The sequence below is a fragment of the Geospiza fortis genome, unplaced genomic scaffold (genome assembly GCF_000277835.1).
Source record: "Geospiza fortis unplaced genomic scaffold, GeoFor_1.0 scaffold147, whole genome shotgun sequence".
NCBI lineage: Eukaryota > Metazoa > Chordata > Aves > Passeriformes > Thraupidae > Geospiza > Geospiza fortis.
The window spans coordinates 1508908-1524978 of NW_005054372.1; the positions used below are offsets into that span (position 1 = coordinate 1508908).

Below are 16071 nucleotides of genomic sequence, written 5' to 3' on the forward strand. Positions count from 1 at the left end.
CCAAAGATGACAGGCTTCAGAGTAGCCTCACTCTGAGTGATATCAGTTGGTTATTGATAAATCAGCTATCAATTTCCTCTGAAAGGCTGGAATATAAGTGACAGGAAAGTACATGTGATCTTGACCTGGGTTCTGATACAAGGAATAGCTTTGTAAGACAGTGAGCAGTGTATACAAGGAATAGCTTTGTAAGACAGTAAGAAAGTGCAGCTGATACGTGAACTTTGAATTTAGTAAAAACTTGAGGGTGAGTGAACTTTAAAACTTATATACATTTCAAATGCTTGCCTGCATCAGGGCATCTAGAAATAATTCAAATTTATTATCCCACTGTGTACACAGAGGCGTATGTAACATCACCATTTTACTGAAATAATACGTGTCAACTTATTTGAGGAATATGCAGTAGGGGGGGTGGGATCAGAAAGCCGATTTAGCATGACAGTAATTTTTCTCTGCATTATATGGTTGTGAAATCCTTAAAAAGAAAAATAAATAAATAAAAAGCCCTAGCATCTGCTATTGTATAAGTTAAATTTTGCTCATCTGTGGGCTGAGCTGGCAATTTATGGATAGTCCATATACAGAAAATAGAGCTGATTAGATGCTCAGAAAGGAACCTGCTCTTTGCATACTGGAGTTTTGTTATGTAATGAATCACCCAGATCCATCTTCCCCCATGTCTCTGCCACATTTGGAGGATGTACCCCATAGCCTGCCTTTGGCTCCTGTAACACTCTATGCTTTTACTGCCAACAGCCAGCAGTACTGGACACAAATTGGGAAGCACAAGAAAGTATCTTCCTGGGAATTTGATGAAGTAGGTAGGTGTCAGCAGAGAACCAGAAAGCTGCATCTGTCCTTTGGCAGCACCGCAAGATGTGTGTGTGTAAAGAGCCAAGTGCTGTGAAACAGAGAGCACTGTAACCTGAAAGGAGGGTGCTCCTAATTCTGTGTTCAGCCGCACCAGTGTCATTTACAGTGGCTGGGGTGTTTGGTAGAGATGGATCAGGTCTGCTGAAAGCCCAGGACCTGATCTTGGATTTGGTGTCTCTGTGCTTTCTATGGTGCATCACAGAACTATGACAGTAGTGACCAGAAGTGACCAGAAGTGACCGTAAGTGACCAGAAATGACAGCTGTGGAATGCCTCTCCTGCAGGGACAGCCCTGGGTGTGCTGCTTTGGAGCTCTGCAGGCAGCAAATACAGTGGGAAGATTTAACAAGCTTAGAGCCTCTCATTGCTGTTGCTCTGTCTGGGGAATTGTCAAGGTGCCAGTTGCAGCCTGCAGCTGGCCACATCTGCAGCGTGGCCTGTGATGGGAGCCCTGTCCCTCTGTCCATCAGCATGGAGCTTGCACTGAGCACTGTGGGGAGAGACAGAATGACTGGATAACAGAAACCTGGTGGCCAAGCAGCCACACTGCCCATGTGAAGATGCCAAACCAACTGCACCCTGCTCTGTCTCTGCTGTAAGTGATCAAAGCTGAACAGGGTGAGTTGCTCTGTTCCTAGGTTGGAAGGAGCCGATGAAAATTCATGTTTTTTTCATGGTTTTTTTCATAGCTTGTGGCTAAACAGGATCACTCCTGTTCCTTCTGTAATCCCAGACACATTCCGTGGCAGTACTTTGATCTGGAATTCTGACTGTCCTATTCGGCTATATTGGTTGTTTTGGTCTTTCAAAAGTTCTAGTACAGCTGTTTGTACATTGGCATTAAAATGAGAAGGAAAACAATTCCTAAGAACATCTCTGGAAAACTGTGTTCTCATCCTGAATTAATAATCATGAATAAAAACTTTGTTTTGCAGTTCTACAAAGAATGAGGGTCAATTTGTGCAAGGCCTGATTGGTGGCAATGCTTTAGTGACATCAGCAAACTGAGACTAATGCAAACATTGTTTAAGACATATCCATCCCAGATGTAAATGTGAGACCCAGAACTTGGATCTGTTGATGGTTTTGGTTCAGATGTCTTCTTGAATTAGAATCTGAAATTTTAATTTTGAAGTTGGACTAAAGGACCCAATGCCATCTATTGTAAATTATTGGTTTTCATATGGGAGTTTCCAGTTCTCAGTGTGTTTATTCTTAAAATAGTGTAGCTCCCTTCTCTCTTTAAAGTGCTTGGAAAATTACAAGTGTAGAACATTAAACAGCATTTTATTTTAGTAGGAGGCTTATTTCAAAGTGATTTAACACTCACTTTGCCTATAGAAAGTGGCAGTTTTAAATTACAGTAGACCAGTTATTGAGAGGCAAACTTGGAGAATGAAATGGTTAGTTTTATTAAAATGGGCAGCTTTTGTGATAAATTAATGCATCAGTGAAGGAACAAAGTTCACATTAATATCTGTGTACTGTTTCTGATTTAGGAGAGTGCTCTTTTGTTGAGTGGTGGGATAATATAATGTTTGAACATTTGGATGTGAAAGTGCTTTAAAGGCTATTGGTAAAAGCACTTGGGTTGCAATTGTTGCTATACCAAATATGGCTCAACTTGAAATATTTACTGTGGAGGAAAGCTTATGAATTTATTTTGGCTATACTGGACAGATTTTATGAATGCTTCCATTCTATGCCTGTAGATACCAGTAAAAGAAATCCATGCAGTCTTTTTTTGTAGATTAATATCCTGCTTCCCAATAGGCACTAGGTCAATAGACTGAAATACATGTTAACTGTATGATCTGTTTGGAAATGTTGGTTCTGGTATTTAGCAGCACTTTGTTAAAGAACATAATGCATCCAGAAAATGCAGTACCCAGCTCTCAGTTACAAAGGTAGGGCTGTTTGTATTGAAAGCAACAATCTATTCCATTTATTGACTTAAATTACTTTATTTATTCTATTCTCATTAAATGCTATGGAACAAAAAAAAAATATTTAAGATATATTTTAGAACTTCCTGTGTAGCACTTACTGGGAAATGCTCAGCCAAGATCAGCTGTTGAGGCAGCACGTTCTGGAAGCTAAGGTGGTTTCTCTGTCTCTTGCTTTTTACCTTAATCTGCATTAAGCCTGGCTTGAGGGAGCCCCACAGGGAGAGCTGGACACACAGCAAGCAGGAGAGCCCAGGCAAGGATCCTGCTCCCACCAGCTCCTGAGCACAAGGATCCCCACCTGCAGAAACAGGATCTGAAAAGGCAGATGCCACTTCACCTGACAAAATGTAAATGATCTCTACTTGGTGAATTTAAATATTCCTGCTATTGCCAGAGCTATCATTCATCAGGATCCCATGGGAGGGGAGAGGGGAAATTATTGCAGCAATAAATCTGCTACAGTGCTGTTCCTTATTTGTCTTGGTAGAATGATGCCATCTTAGCTGCTGTACCAACATGTAGGATGGGCTTTTTTTAAGAATGGCTTGGTTATTTTTGTTGCATTTAATGCCTTATGTATTTATTTCCCTCACCTTTCCACCCCCCTTTTTAACAAATAAAATCTGTCCTACATGAAGTCACTGACATGTTTACTTAAATTGAGGTTCTTTTCAGGGCAGAATTTGACTGACTATAGAATATTAAATGGTCTGATTTTTTTTTCCTAAGAAATGCAGTCCTTTTCTCCTTTTTTTTGCTCCTGCTTTTGTATTTCAAACTGTTTCTCAGAGTGGTTTAAAAACTTGTTAATTTGAAAAATTACAGAAGGATGAGCCAGAACACCTATTAAGGAAGAGAAGACTCAACCACTGTATAAAAGTGTTAGTTCTTTGCTTTTCAGATGCCTCTTCCATGTGACCCATGAACTCCATTTTTCACCTCTTACAGGGTATAGCACTGTAGGTATATCTCATTTATACATTTTTTCTTGGCTCTGAATTTTTGTTGCTATTTAGAGAAACACAGGAGTAGTGACTCAAGTTATTTTTTAATCTTTAATATCTCAAACACTACCCACTCTTGCTATTTTGACCATATGAACAGTCTTTGGAGGATTAAAACTGCAACAATAACTGAATTGTAGATACATTGTAGCATTCACATTCTCCAAAAAAATCCCTTTGCCCAGGATTTTTCTCCTGGGAAGCTGAGAAGCCTACGAGAAAAAGAAAACAATTCTTATCTCATTTGCTTCTCCTGTGCTGTGCTCATGTGGAATGTGTTTGGAGATTGTTTACCCACAGGTGATTGTTTCATTGGATTCTGGTGTTTTGACTCTTTGGCCAATTGGGGCCAAGCTGTGTCAGGACTCTGGCGAGAGTCATGAGTTCTCATTATTATCTTTTTAGCATTCAGTAAGTATCCTTTCTGTATTCTTTAGTACAGCATAGTATAGTATTCTTTAATATAACATAGTATTATAAAGTAATAAATTAGCCTTCTGAGAACATGGAGTCAGAGTTCATCATTCCTCCCTGCCACAGGGGTCCCTGCAAATACAATAATCCATTGATGCATGTGAGGTGCAGACCATAGAAACTGGAGTGGAATCAGACTTTACACACCCCTAGACTGTCCCAGTCTTAAAAAGCAGGGGAAGTCCTGAGGAGCCTTGACAGGAACAGACTATTGCTCATGCTTTCCCTAATGCTGTTGTACTCTAAGTCAGCCACAGACTGTTCCAAGGGGAAGCTGGGTGCAGGGGCAGCAAGAGCCTTTTCATTTTGTTCTCCTCTAGGTTTGTGTGCCCAGACTCATTAACAGCTCAGCTCTGTAACTGAAGTGAGGTGATTCTGCTGACCCCACTCTCCAAACTCTGCCTCTGATGAGCTCTGACTTGTTCCCAGTTTTACATTACTCTGACATGTAAGTATTTTGTCAGCCTGTTGTACTTTGCAGCACGTGCCAAGCATTCTCTCTGCTTGAGCCCACCTGGCCTTTGAGCCCAATTACTGTCATGGTGTGGTAGGTAAAGACACAGCACAGCCACTGCCTGCTTCAGCCACTGCCTCTTTAAATCCTCTGCTGCAGCACCTCTGCACTTGTTCAGTAACTGATCTGACCCTGGTTATTCATTCCATGAATACTGCACCTTCTGCTGTTCCAGACTTCCACAGAAATTCTTGGATAAGCATATTCCACTTCTGATAGACCCTGGAATGAAACCCAGCTTTGTGCTGTGCCCTCCTGTGTGGAGCACACAGCTGCTGTGCCTGCCTTCAGTGCAGGCTGGGATATTTTGCTTTCCCGTGGGCAGCAGGATCTGAACTCTGCTCTGGGAAAGCTGCTCCATTCCCCACCACCCTGCCAGGACTGCCCAGCAGCAGTGCCTCAGTGCTCTGTGTAGCTCCTCTCCTCTGCATGTATCCAAATTCTTCACCCAGGGGCCATTGCTGTGGGACCCCCCCACACCCAGGCCACAGTCACCAAAGTGAGCTGCAGCTCCCAGATTTAGTTCTCATCCTGCCAAAGGGGACACTGAAGGACACAGTGAAATCTCTGCTTTCTAACATAATACAGATTACATTTCTGTTCCGCACTCACGGGGAATTGATGTAGACAAACGTGTAAGATAATACAGCTACTGCTCTGATACCAGAAGCTGAACAACCCTTAAAGCCATAGTCTGGAGAAGAAATAAGTGTGTAGCATTTGGGGAAAAAAAAAAAAAAAAACAACAAAGCAATTTTCTCATAAATGGCTTGTAGCTATTTCTGGATTTACTTTTTTTAGTTTGCCAACCAAAGGTATACCATAAACTGCATGAACAGAGCTGTCTCTAAGGAGACTGCTAATATTAGTGGTGGCTTCTTATTGTAATGGACAACAACTCTCTGCAATATAAATAACTCTTAGCTTACATTAAATTAAAAAAGTAAAAAAAGAAAAAGATTCTAGCTTCAAAGAAAATCTCAAAGTAAGACTGCTACCACAGTTTTGGTTCAGATCACTTGCACATGAAGACATGGTTTTTAAGTAAAGAATCATGTTCCTTTTAAGCCACGATGACCCAGGATGAGTGGCCTATCCTGACTGAATGGGTTTCTCACAGAACAGGCAGGCAGAGCAAGGCTTGAGGACAGCTGCCTGATCCAGCACACCTCAGCACTGCCATCTGTGAGGGACAGAGCTCCTCAACCAAGCAGCTGTAATGATTCACCCACACTGGACCCTGGCCTCATTCCTGGAACAGTTTAATTTGAAACTTTCATTTGAAATAAAGGGTCAGCATTGTTATTATAGACAATTTCAACCCAGGTGCCTGATGTGTGCCAAAGTTCTGACCAGAAAAATCTGGTCTTGAAAGGAGAAGTGATAATAATCCTTACTGGAGATTGCACTGGAATATACACCCAGAGATAAGCTGCTTTAGAAATCTTTCTGCCTATTCAGAACATAGAAACACATCCTTGTGGTGCAAAACTACCCCTCCTCTCTTAAAAACTGATGTGTGAATGAACATTACAGGAATTAGCAACATGCTCAAAAAACAGGTCTGGTTACTTCTCACTATATGAAAGGGAAGGTGAAAAAAAAAGCCTCACCAGTATCTTGTTTTGATTTTTTAATGACCAAGTGTAGCAAAACCAAAGCAACCATGAACAAGATAATTGTACACACATGTTAGTCAATAACTAAACTGTGCAAATTGACCTCAGTACTTGTTCCCTCGTTACCCTTCCTCCCCTCTCACATGAAAGATTCATATACAGTGCAGCAGTACAGCTCTGAGCCACTGCTCAGAGGCAGTAAAAATATTTTTGTAACCTTAAGTTGGAAATGTAATAGGCCAAGGATTGAAATAAAGACTTTTTCTGACCTCTGTTTAACCTTCCTGTACCTCAGTGTTTGCTTTCATTGATCAGAACACCTTACCTAACTGTAAGATTAGTATTTTTTTACTAGCAGGAATCCTTTGAGAGTTTACATAATTTTTCCTTTTGACAAAACTGATTATTTCAAAGGCTGCTACTTGATTCAGAAGTAAGATTTTTATGATCCAAGATGTGCAATCTAAATATTTAATCTAATGATTTAATTTTACAGTGCAAATACAAAATTTGTAATTAAGTAGACAAAAAAAAAATCTTACAGGACACATCTGTTCAAGCCTTACTATTTTAGAAGGACTCCTTGGTAAGCCCTGCTCAAAAAACCACATTAACTGCTTTGTGTTAATAGACTGATCCCATGAAGCAGAACAAATTCTTATAGTTCATTGTGTTGAAGACCTTGAGAGATTCTGCTGGATAAATCTTGCAAGTGCTTCTTTACCTATCAGGAAAAGAAAACACACAAAACAAATTTCAGGAAGACAATAAATTATCAATGTAGTAATATATTCAGATTTTGCTATGAGTATTTGTAACAATAGAAAGAGCAGAGAGCAGGAAGATTTCAGGCCTTTTTAAGTCTATAAGAACAATTATGTGTATGCTGTACTAAACATGGAGAACAGATGTGTCTTGAACTCCCCTTCTGGAAGTCATTGAGCTTGCATGAAAAATCAGCACTGGATAATCTGCTTCCCCTCTGCTACTGAGTTAAACTTTCAACATGTATGTAACACTGCATTTATACAGACCTTATATCCTAGCTCTTTTGTCTTTTCTTGCAGCATGGCATATTTCTCTTTGTTTCTGTTCAGATGATCCTTGTCTCCAGTTTCCTCTACATGCTTCAGTTTCTGGTGTGAAATCTCTAATTGTTTCTGGTAATGGTGGTGCTTTTCAATTTTTGCTTCAAAATGTTTCAGCTCCTCCTAAGATAACAAATACACACAGCTTCAGAGGAGTTTCTTTCCAAGCCTTCCTTTCTCTTGCCAAGACATTCCTAATGATAATTTACTAAGTCAAGCACAGAAAGCTTTTTCAGTTCCCTGCTCCTTAAAAATGTCTGGACAATCCATTACCATCACGACCAGACCGCTGATTTTGAAAGCAGTGCTGAAAACGACCCACTGCAGGGTCCTCAAAAGGGGACTGTGGGTGGCTGTGAGGTGCTACAAGATGAGAGCAAGTGAACACTAAGCAAAAATTTAGGCATAAGAACAGCAGAATGAGGGGAGAGAGACAAATTTTTAAAAAAGCCTCTTTTTAAAATCTGATAAACAGGCAGTCAGATTAAAAAAAATCAAATATTTTCTTTATACAACTTGAATTGAATAAAAGTGGTACGGACTGCACAAGAATGAGTTTCTATATTATTTCATTGAAAAGCAGTCTTTATCACAATAGTTTTGTGTCAGTTCAACACAGCTCCAACATGGGAAGTTAACATTACAAGAGATGGGCATGAGAGGGAAATTGCTGGGTACACAGATTACTGTGCTTCCCAAGGACATAATTAACACATTGGGTAAGAGGGGTAAATCTGGTGCCTTGGCAACAAAGACGAGGACCTGATTTTTCAAAGATTCAAAATATGCAACAGTTATTTTGAGAGGATTCAGAATTTTCATTCTGCAAATTATAACAGAACCAGCATATGATTAGTTACACAAGGTCTATGTATTTGAAGTATTAAAAAGGCAGCATGACCTTTTTTATGGTGTCTGGAGGGTAACACAGAAGCGGCTGCAATCAAAGTAACATCAAGTGTTTCTTTATGTGGCAAATTATCTTTCTGAAAGAGAAGTCCCTGGAATACTACTTACCCGAAAAGATTCAAGTTCTTTCTCAGTGAAATTAGCTGATTTGGCCATATCCCACAAATCAATCACTCTTGGTTCTTCAAATTCTAAACAAACACACATAACGAAATGAAAACCTGGACACAATGCTTTTAATGCCCAACTTCTATAAAAGATGAAGAGATGCTTTCTCACATACATATAGTTATTAAATTAAGAACAGAGACATTAAACACTGCATTTCTAATAGATCTATTTCGATGAAAAGGGAGAAGTATCCAAGTACTGGATAAAACTAGATACTAGTACTAGGTAAAACAAGAAAGGTTTTTGAAAGCAAAAAACCCCAAACCTCAGGAACTGGATAAAGGCATTGCCTGTCCTGCATGTTGTCTCATTTACTTGCCCTCCTGGGGCAACATCCCTTCTCATGGGTGCATGGAAGACAGAATTATCCTCTTAACACACTGACTGTCTCCTTTCATAAGGCTTCCAGTGTTTGGTTCTAAACAGGACTGGCTGGCTCTCTCTCTTCAGCCCACTGTGGTACACAACACACTGGGATACTGTGACTATACCCTTGCCCACTGATTTTAACTTTTTAAAAATGAAATGAATCCCAAAGAAGCACAAACCCCGCTGTATCATACCACTGGTTGTGTCATATCCCTGGTGACTGACTTTACGCAAACGTTCAAAGCCCTGATTGATGCTCCTTAACTTCTCCTTGAGCTCTCTGTGTTTGTTGTGCAAGATTTCCTCTTTCACCAGGTTCTCCTCAGACGGATTGATAACATTCTTGTGGATGTCTGTTGAAGAACAGTAAGTATTATTGATTGTGGGCCAAATTTGATAGCTCAAAAACTCCAGAAATCCTCCAAATCTAAGATGAATGAAAAAATGCTAAGTTCTTAGGATTTAAGTTGAGTGCAAATAAAGCTGGTGAGGTAAAACACATATTTTCTGCAGACTTTAGAATTGCATTTTGCAGCAGTGGATTTATGCTTGCTGCATAATTTCCTGTAAACTACAATGGCCATCATTGCTTATCTGATGGCATTTCCCCTGCATGAAATAAAAGACAGAATCAGAAAACTGAAATGGCAACAGTTTCATTAGTTGGCAAGAATTCTGGCAGCTAATGCAGAACTAAACCCAGGAGGTATCTGAAAATGCCAGCATCTGCAAGTGGTTCTGACAGAAATGTGAGGAGTTTCAAAGAAATTTGGAAGTGATGGAAACAATGGGCAGAGAAAAGAGATGTACTGATCTTGAAACATCACAGAAATGTCCAGGCACCTTCTGTTCTGCTCACAGTCTCCAGCAGAATATTGTATTCATGAATCTTTTCTTTGTGATGCTTAAATTCTCGCCAAAGCTTATCCAGCTCCTCATCAGAGAACTTCCCAGAGGTCTTGGCCTGAAAGAAACGTGAGCTCATTATGCTTTCCAGGCCAAGTGCTTTAAGTGCCCTCAACTGCCAAAACGTCTTCCCACTTCTCACCACATTTAGAAAATTATTAAGTGCAGCTTTTCTTTAGATCTTTTGTTTTAATTCTCTTAATATTTGTATATGGCCAGGGTTTAGATGTTGATGGATAAGATGCCTTTAATCATGCCAAAAGAAGTTTGCTTCAGACTTATAAAGCTGGACTTGCTATGGATTACCCAGTGAAAAGTGTCTGGCATTTCTATTCCATGGGAAACAATTTAATATAGAAATAAGGGCCATGGAGCTCCACAGACAACTGTAAGGGAACCACTTGCATGAGGGATGCAGCCTGATATTAAACACAGTCCTTACTGCTTCTTACTCTACTGGCATGTGAAGATTTTATCACTCCTGTGCACTTGCTCTCTAACTATTAAAGAAGCACTGCTCACACAGTTGGGGCACTACCCACAAATCTGGGGGGATACTTGCTGCAATGCCTGATCAAAAGTGAATGTTTTTGAAACCTATTCAGACCCCTTTTTTTTTGCTTAGGGAATATTTCTCCTATTGCACTTTACAGTTCCCCAAAGCACAGGATAACGTGTTCCTTGCCAAATCTGTATCTAGTTACAGTAACATTTTAAAATCCAGCAAATCTTTTTTTTCTGCTTTACTATCACTGCACTAGACTCATGGGAGAATTCTTTAGATTTACCTGACTAGTTGCTTCTTAAAATTTGAATTATTTAATTTCTGAAGATTGTGACTTTGCCAGTTTTAACTGCCCAAATTTGACAGTACATCTTCCACTTTTTATGCATGAATGCAAATCCTGGAAATTTTCACTTGAATACTAGGTTGAGAAAGCCCTTATTCAAAACCCTTCCCCACAATACATTTCACTTTAGACAATCTACAAAATGGTTCTATTTTAAATACATTTTAAAAACATCCACAAACAACAATAAGAAAACTGGGAAAAACACCATAGATATACTACTACACAGTGTGACAGTCACACTAAGAGAAGCCAGGAGTTCAGGTCTGTCTGACCTCAGGGGACCCAGGCTCCACCCTTCAGTTTAATGTGGGTGTTTTAATTGCCAAAGACAACCTGCCACAGCTGGATGGTCTGGATGCAGGTGGGCTTCCTTCAGGACATGAAGATGTGAGATACAGAGCAGGGCAGCTTGGTCAGTACTTAACAAAAGAGTAGTAAAGCCACTAATTTCCAAGTCTGAATGCTCTCAGAAGGCACAGCTAAGAGTTCAATGAAGAAATACTGATTTCCTACACTCCAGTTCCTGGAAATCTTACTCACCTTGCTCCACAATTTTTCCAGTCTTGGATCATCTAGTGTGTCACTTTCTGTGCCATCTTTAATATAGTTGGTATCAACTAGCTGAGAGTCCTTCTTTCCATTCATTCCATATTTAGTCATAATGACTGCAAGGGAATAGAAGATACAGAAACATGAGAACCAGCTATGGATGTATGGAAGGTGAGAGGTGGGCTACATCTGTGACTTGCAGAGCTGGACTTCGCAGCTCATGGAGGAAAAGCTAACAAACAGTGCAATACACAGTGGTCCCAGGTTCAACGACCTCTTCTGGAATTATTGGGAGCAAAGCACTCTGTTAGGCTCCTGCAGCTCCCTACTGACCTGCAAAGTACTTGTGTGCTCAGTGTCCACAAAGCCAACCTGTTATTCAATAGTTTAAACACAAGTGTCTAACCATGTGTGTATGTGATGCAAAGTTCAATCTCCTTTCCAAGACAGCCCTTACCATTTAAGTTGCGTCTGAGCTTGGCTTCCTTCTCTCCATCTTCATCCAGCCCTTCAGCCTTCAGTTTTTTCCAGCTCAGCTCATCCTTCTCTTGTATTTTTAGATCACTATGCAACTCTGCCAGTTTCACAGCAGAGAGATGGAGCTGACAAGAACACAGAAAGGTTTGTATTTAGTCATGTGGAGCCCCCTTTTGCTTCAGAGCTACCTCAGGAAGCAGTACAGATACGTAACAACCAGTATGGCACAGCAATTCTTCTCAAACAACATGCCATTGACACCACATGTGCTTTCTTGGGGACCATCTTCCAACCATACAGTTATAGTGAGTTGAAAAACTTTATTGGTTAGTACAATTTTTCAGTCTCCCAGGTCACTGAGGATGGCCTTGCAGGCCACTTCATCAGAGCCACTTCATCAGCAATTTTTACTATGATCAAGATGAAAAAAAATTTTCTCAAATAATTTCTTAACATGGTTTATGTGCATTAAAACATACAAAACCTGGAGGTATTCCTGTCTGACATACTAGAAAATAAAAGATAAGACATTGAGGCTGAAGATAAGAAAAAAAATTAGTTTAAATGAATGCTAGGTCAGCTTGAAATTTTGAGAGCTACAGAGAAAACAGGAACAATGACTAACACGTGGTTGCCTAAGCAGCACTGCTGTGAGTTGATCCTGAATTTCCAGATTTTAGCCACCATAGTTATTCAATTTAAAACAAATAAATGTAACAAACCATCTTAATACTTCAGAACCACGTTTTTTTTTGTGTCTATGTGGTCAAAAACCAGAAGGTGAGGTGAGGAGAAGCCCAGAGAAGAAAGGAGATAAAACCCCTCCAATTACTGCATGCTCAGCTCCTGGGAGCTCAGATAAAGCTGGAAACCACCTGGGCTTGTCAGTCCTAGCACAAGTTTATCTATTTTATCATTAAAACCAGCTTACAGATTATAAAAATTCTCATTTTCAGTGAGGAAGGAGTATGTTTAATAAACACAGACTCAGAACTCAGTATTGTTTTTAAACATCTGAATGATACTGAAAAGATTCAGGCGTTCCTTTGTGTGTCAGTAGGTTATCTTAAAGTAATAGGAAAAGTGCAATTACTTTAAGCTAATGCACTTCCTATTGACAAGAATTCAGAAAACTATCCACATTACTGTTTATGTTTCCATCATAGGCTGTCCTACTAATTAATCTTGTGACACTGCATACGATTATTTTGATTTTTAAACTATTTTTTTTCTCTGCATTTTGCACTTGGCTTATTGAAATTACTAAAATCTAGAATCACAGGTAAATATAATACTTGTAGAACACATTAAAACTTCTGATCCCTCTAATACTAAAGCAAAGGAGTGTCCCTGTTGTGACCTTTACTATCTAGTTTTGGGGAACTGCTTTACAGAAACAAAGCACTTAGAAGGAACCACTTTATTTATAGTTCTTAGTATGTGCTGAGTAAAAGAAAAACCTTAATCATGTACTTATTTACTTTTCTGGTGCAGGATGACATGGACAGCCCAAGTGTCACTGCTGCAGTGGCACCAATATCATTTTCCTCAGCAAGAACTGTGCCCTTAAGCTTCAAGACTGAGTGAGAGGTTTGCTACAAATTGTGAAGGGAATGGCCAAGTGTCCTGGTAGTTATTTAGATCCTCTAATATCAGTCAGCATTCAAGTAGCGTGGACATCACATGTAGTTGGGCTGAGGAAATACAGGAATAAATAGCCCTGCACATTAGATAAGAAGTAATTTATCTCCTAAGTACTGCAAATATAATAAAATAAACTCTTTCATATCTGACCTTGTCATCAGAAACACACTGCTACATAAAAGATCACATAGTGCAGTTTATGTTAGACCCCTCTGCAGTTAGTGCAATCCCATAAACACATACAGCTTTCTGTTTTCTAGATGTTACAGAAAAGAATATCAGAACTTCTAAACATAAAGTTTGGACACATCATCAATCAAACATATTAAAGTCCTAATAAATACTAAGGAACTATATTAAGCCCACTATTCCTTAAGAGAAAACAAGATTCTATTCAAATTTCTCCCAATCAGAGCAATATTTTTCTAATTCTCATTATAATTTAGTAGGAAACTAAAGTAACTGTCCTTGTAAGCATTATAGATCCTTTGAAACCTTTTGGAAGCCCCTTGCCTGTCCCATTAATGTAATACAGAGTGAATACATAAGTAAATTTAAAGTGTTCAGTTCAAAGTTAATTTAAAGTATTCAGTTCAAGAGCTACTTCCTTTAAGGTTATCCCATGTTGGACCCTGAGTACACCAGGTAAAAATGTCAGTGGTAAGACTCCTCATCACTTTACTAACATCACTCACATGCTGGAATAACTAACTAGAAGCAGAGGTGAAAAGTTAAGTTTAATGATTAAATAACCAAGCAACAAGCTCCTTAAACTCGTTCCTTATTCCTCGTTCCTTATGCTGCCTGGACATTAACATCCAAGACAGGTACCTATTCCAATTCTGGGAATGAGTGCTGGAAACTTGAACATTAAAATAATTACATCATTTGCTGTTGGGCTGGCTGCAATCATTACCTGCAACATCCTTATCTACACTCCTGCCTCCAAGAGGAAAGAGCTCTTTACTACAAATTTACTATTTCTGAAAAGAGATTCTGAAGAAAGATCAACCACTCCCTCCCACTCACCCTCAGTGAAACAAGAAGAAAGTCTGGCTTGCCAGCTCCTGGTCCCACTAAGTAACATTTTGGGGCTTTTTTAAGGACTGCTCCTCCAGCTGTGTTGCAATGCTAAATTGTGGTATCTGACTTTTATGTCAAAACAAAGAAGTTCCCCGTTTTCAGTAGTTTCTCTATCACAACCAAAATAAAGGAATGAAGAGTTCTGCATTGATACATGGAAGTATTTCAAAGCAGATGTAACACACAAGTTTTCCTCTTATTTCATATATTGCCCAGACATACTGAAAAATCACTTTATAAAACACATGCTGGGTGACAGCTGTACTCAACAGTGAAATTCAGATGGTGGCAAATTTAGTTCAAGTAGGTTTTGCATCTCTAAAATCTAGCTCACACATATAGAATTTAGTAAGCCTTACTTCCTTACTGACAGAGTTAATCCATTTAATATTTTAGCATCTTAACACAGATGATGTAAAGCACCTGAAATTTTAATTCCAGAAGAGCCAGGTATGAACATGAGAAAAGACTGTAATTGGAAAGGTGAGAGGTAACTGACATTACTATAATTACAGATTATTTCCAGTCTCAGTGTTGTTTCTTTTTCAGCTGTCAGTTCAGCAGCTGGAGTTTCATTAACACACTTTCCTATGCCCCATTCCATCTGTCTCCCATCGAGGAAAGGAGTAATTTTGATCCCTTCCTTTAGCACGTTGGGAGGCAGCACAATGGCAGGGTTCTAGGTTTTGGTTGAATCTGAGGATGCCCACCTCCAATTCAATAGGTCAGGCTATTCAGAATACAGAAGATCCAAAATTAATGTTAACTATATTTTGTTGCCTGAAAGAACTGAACATTTACCAGTCAACACCTTATTTTCCATGGTCCACAATATTCAGGGGATATCTGCAATGCATTCTTCAGTCCTCCCACTGCAGCTGTTCTTTTTAGTTATAAGCAAATATTTCCACTGTAATGAAATAATTTGACTGTATTTTCACTTTAATTAAACATTTTCTGTAGTCCACTGTGAGAGAAACTCAAGTACTGTTTTGAGTCACTGTCAAAATTAAGGCTCTCATCTGGGAATGGTGAAACCAATTTGCTGATCCTTTTGCATTTGTCTACATCACTTGATGTGAATGTAGGCGACACAACCACCAGGGTGGAGATTTCCCCTTCTCCTGCAGTGAACTTCTGCTCTGTGCCGAGCAGGAACTGAGGCCATCACCCTCAGAGACAGCTGAGAGCATCCAAGTCCTGAACAGCACGGCTGAAGCTTTCAACCAGTGAGCTCTGGAGCCAAGCGCAGATCCTACCGGACACCACGGGGGCTTCCCTCTCTCTCTCCCACTGCCTGGACATGTGGTTTAGCTGCTGCATTACCCAGGGGCAGGTGAACATCTCCCAGGGCTCGGACACACATCCCAGGGCTCGGACACACATCCCTGTCCCGGGAACCATGCGGTTTAGCTGCTGCATGACCCACGGGCAGGTGAACACCTCCCAGGGCTCGGACACACATCCCCTGTCCCGGGAGCCATGCGGTTTAGCTGCGGCATTGAACCACGGGCAGGTGAACCCCTCCCAGAGCTCGGACACACATCCCCTTGTCCCGGGAGAAGGCCGCTCCCGCCGCCGGCAC

General features: G+C 40.0%; 1 protein-coding gene across 1 annotated transcript; it reads right to left on the reverse strand.

The window, feature by feature from the left end:
- Positions 1-6435: 6435 nt before the first annotated feature.
- Positions 6436-15908, reverse strand: LRPAP1 (LDL receptor related protein associated protein 1). Its single transcript, XM_014308517.2, has 8 exons — positions 15813-15908; positions 11740-11884; positions 11274-11398; positions 9817-9937; positions 9168-9326; positions 8542-8624; positions 7471-7647; positions 6436-7160 (listed from the first exon to the last, which is right to left on the reverse strand). Exons 1-8 carry the CDS (start codon positions 15906-15908, stop codon positions 7095-7097), a joined length of 972 nt encoding a protein of 323 aa, XP_014163992.1. The 3' UTR covers positions 6436-7094.
- Between the last annotated feature and the right edge of the window lie 163 nt (positions 15909-16071).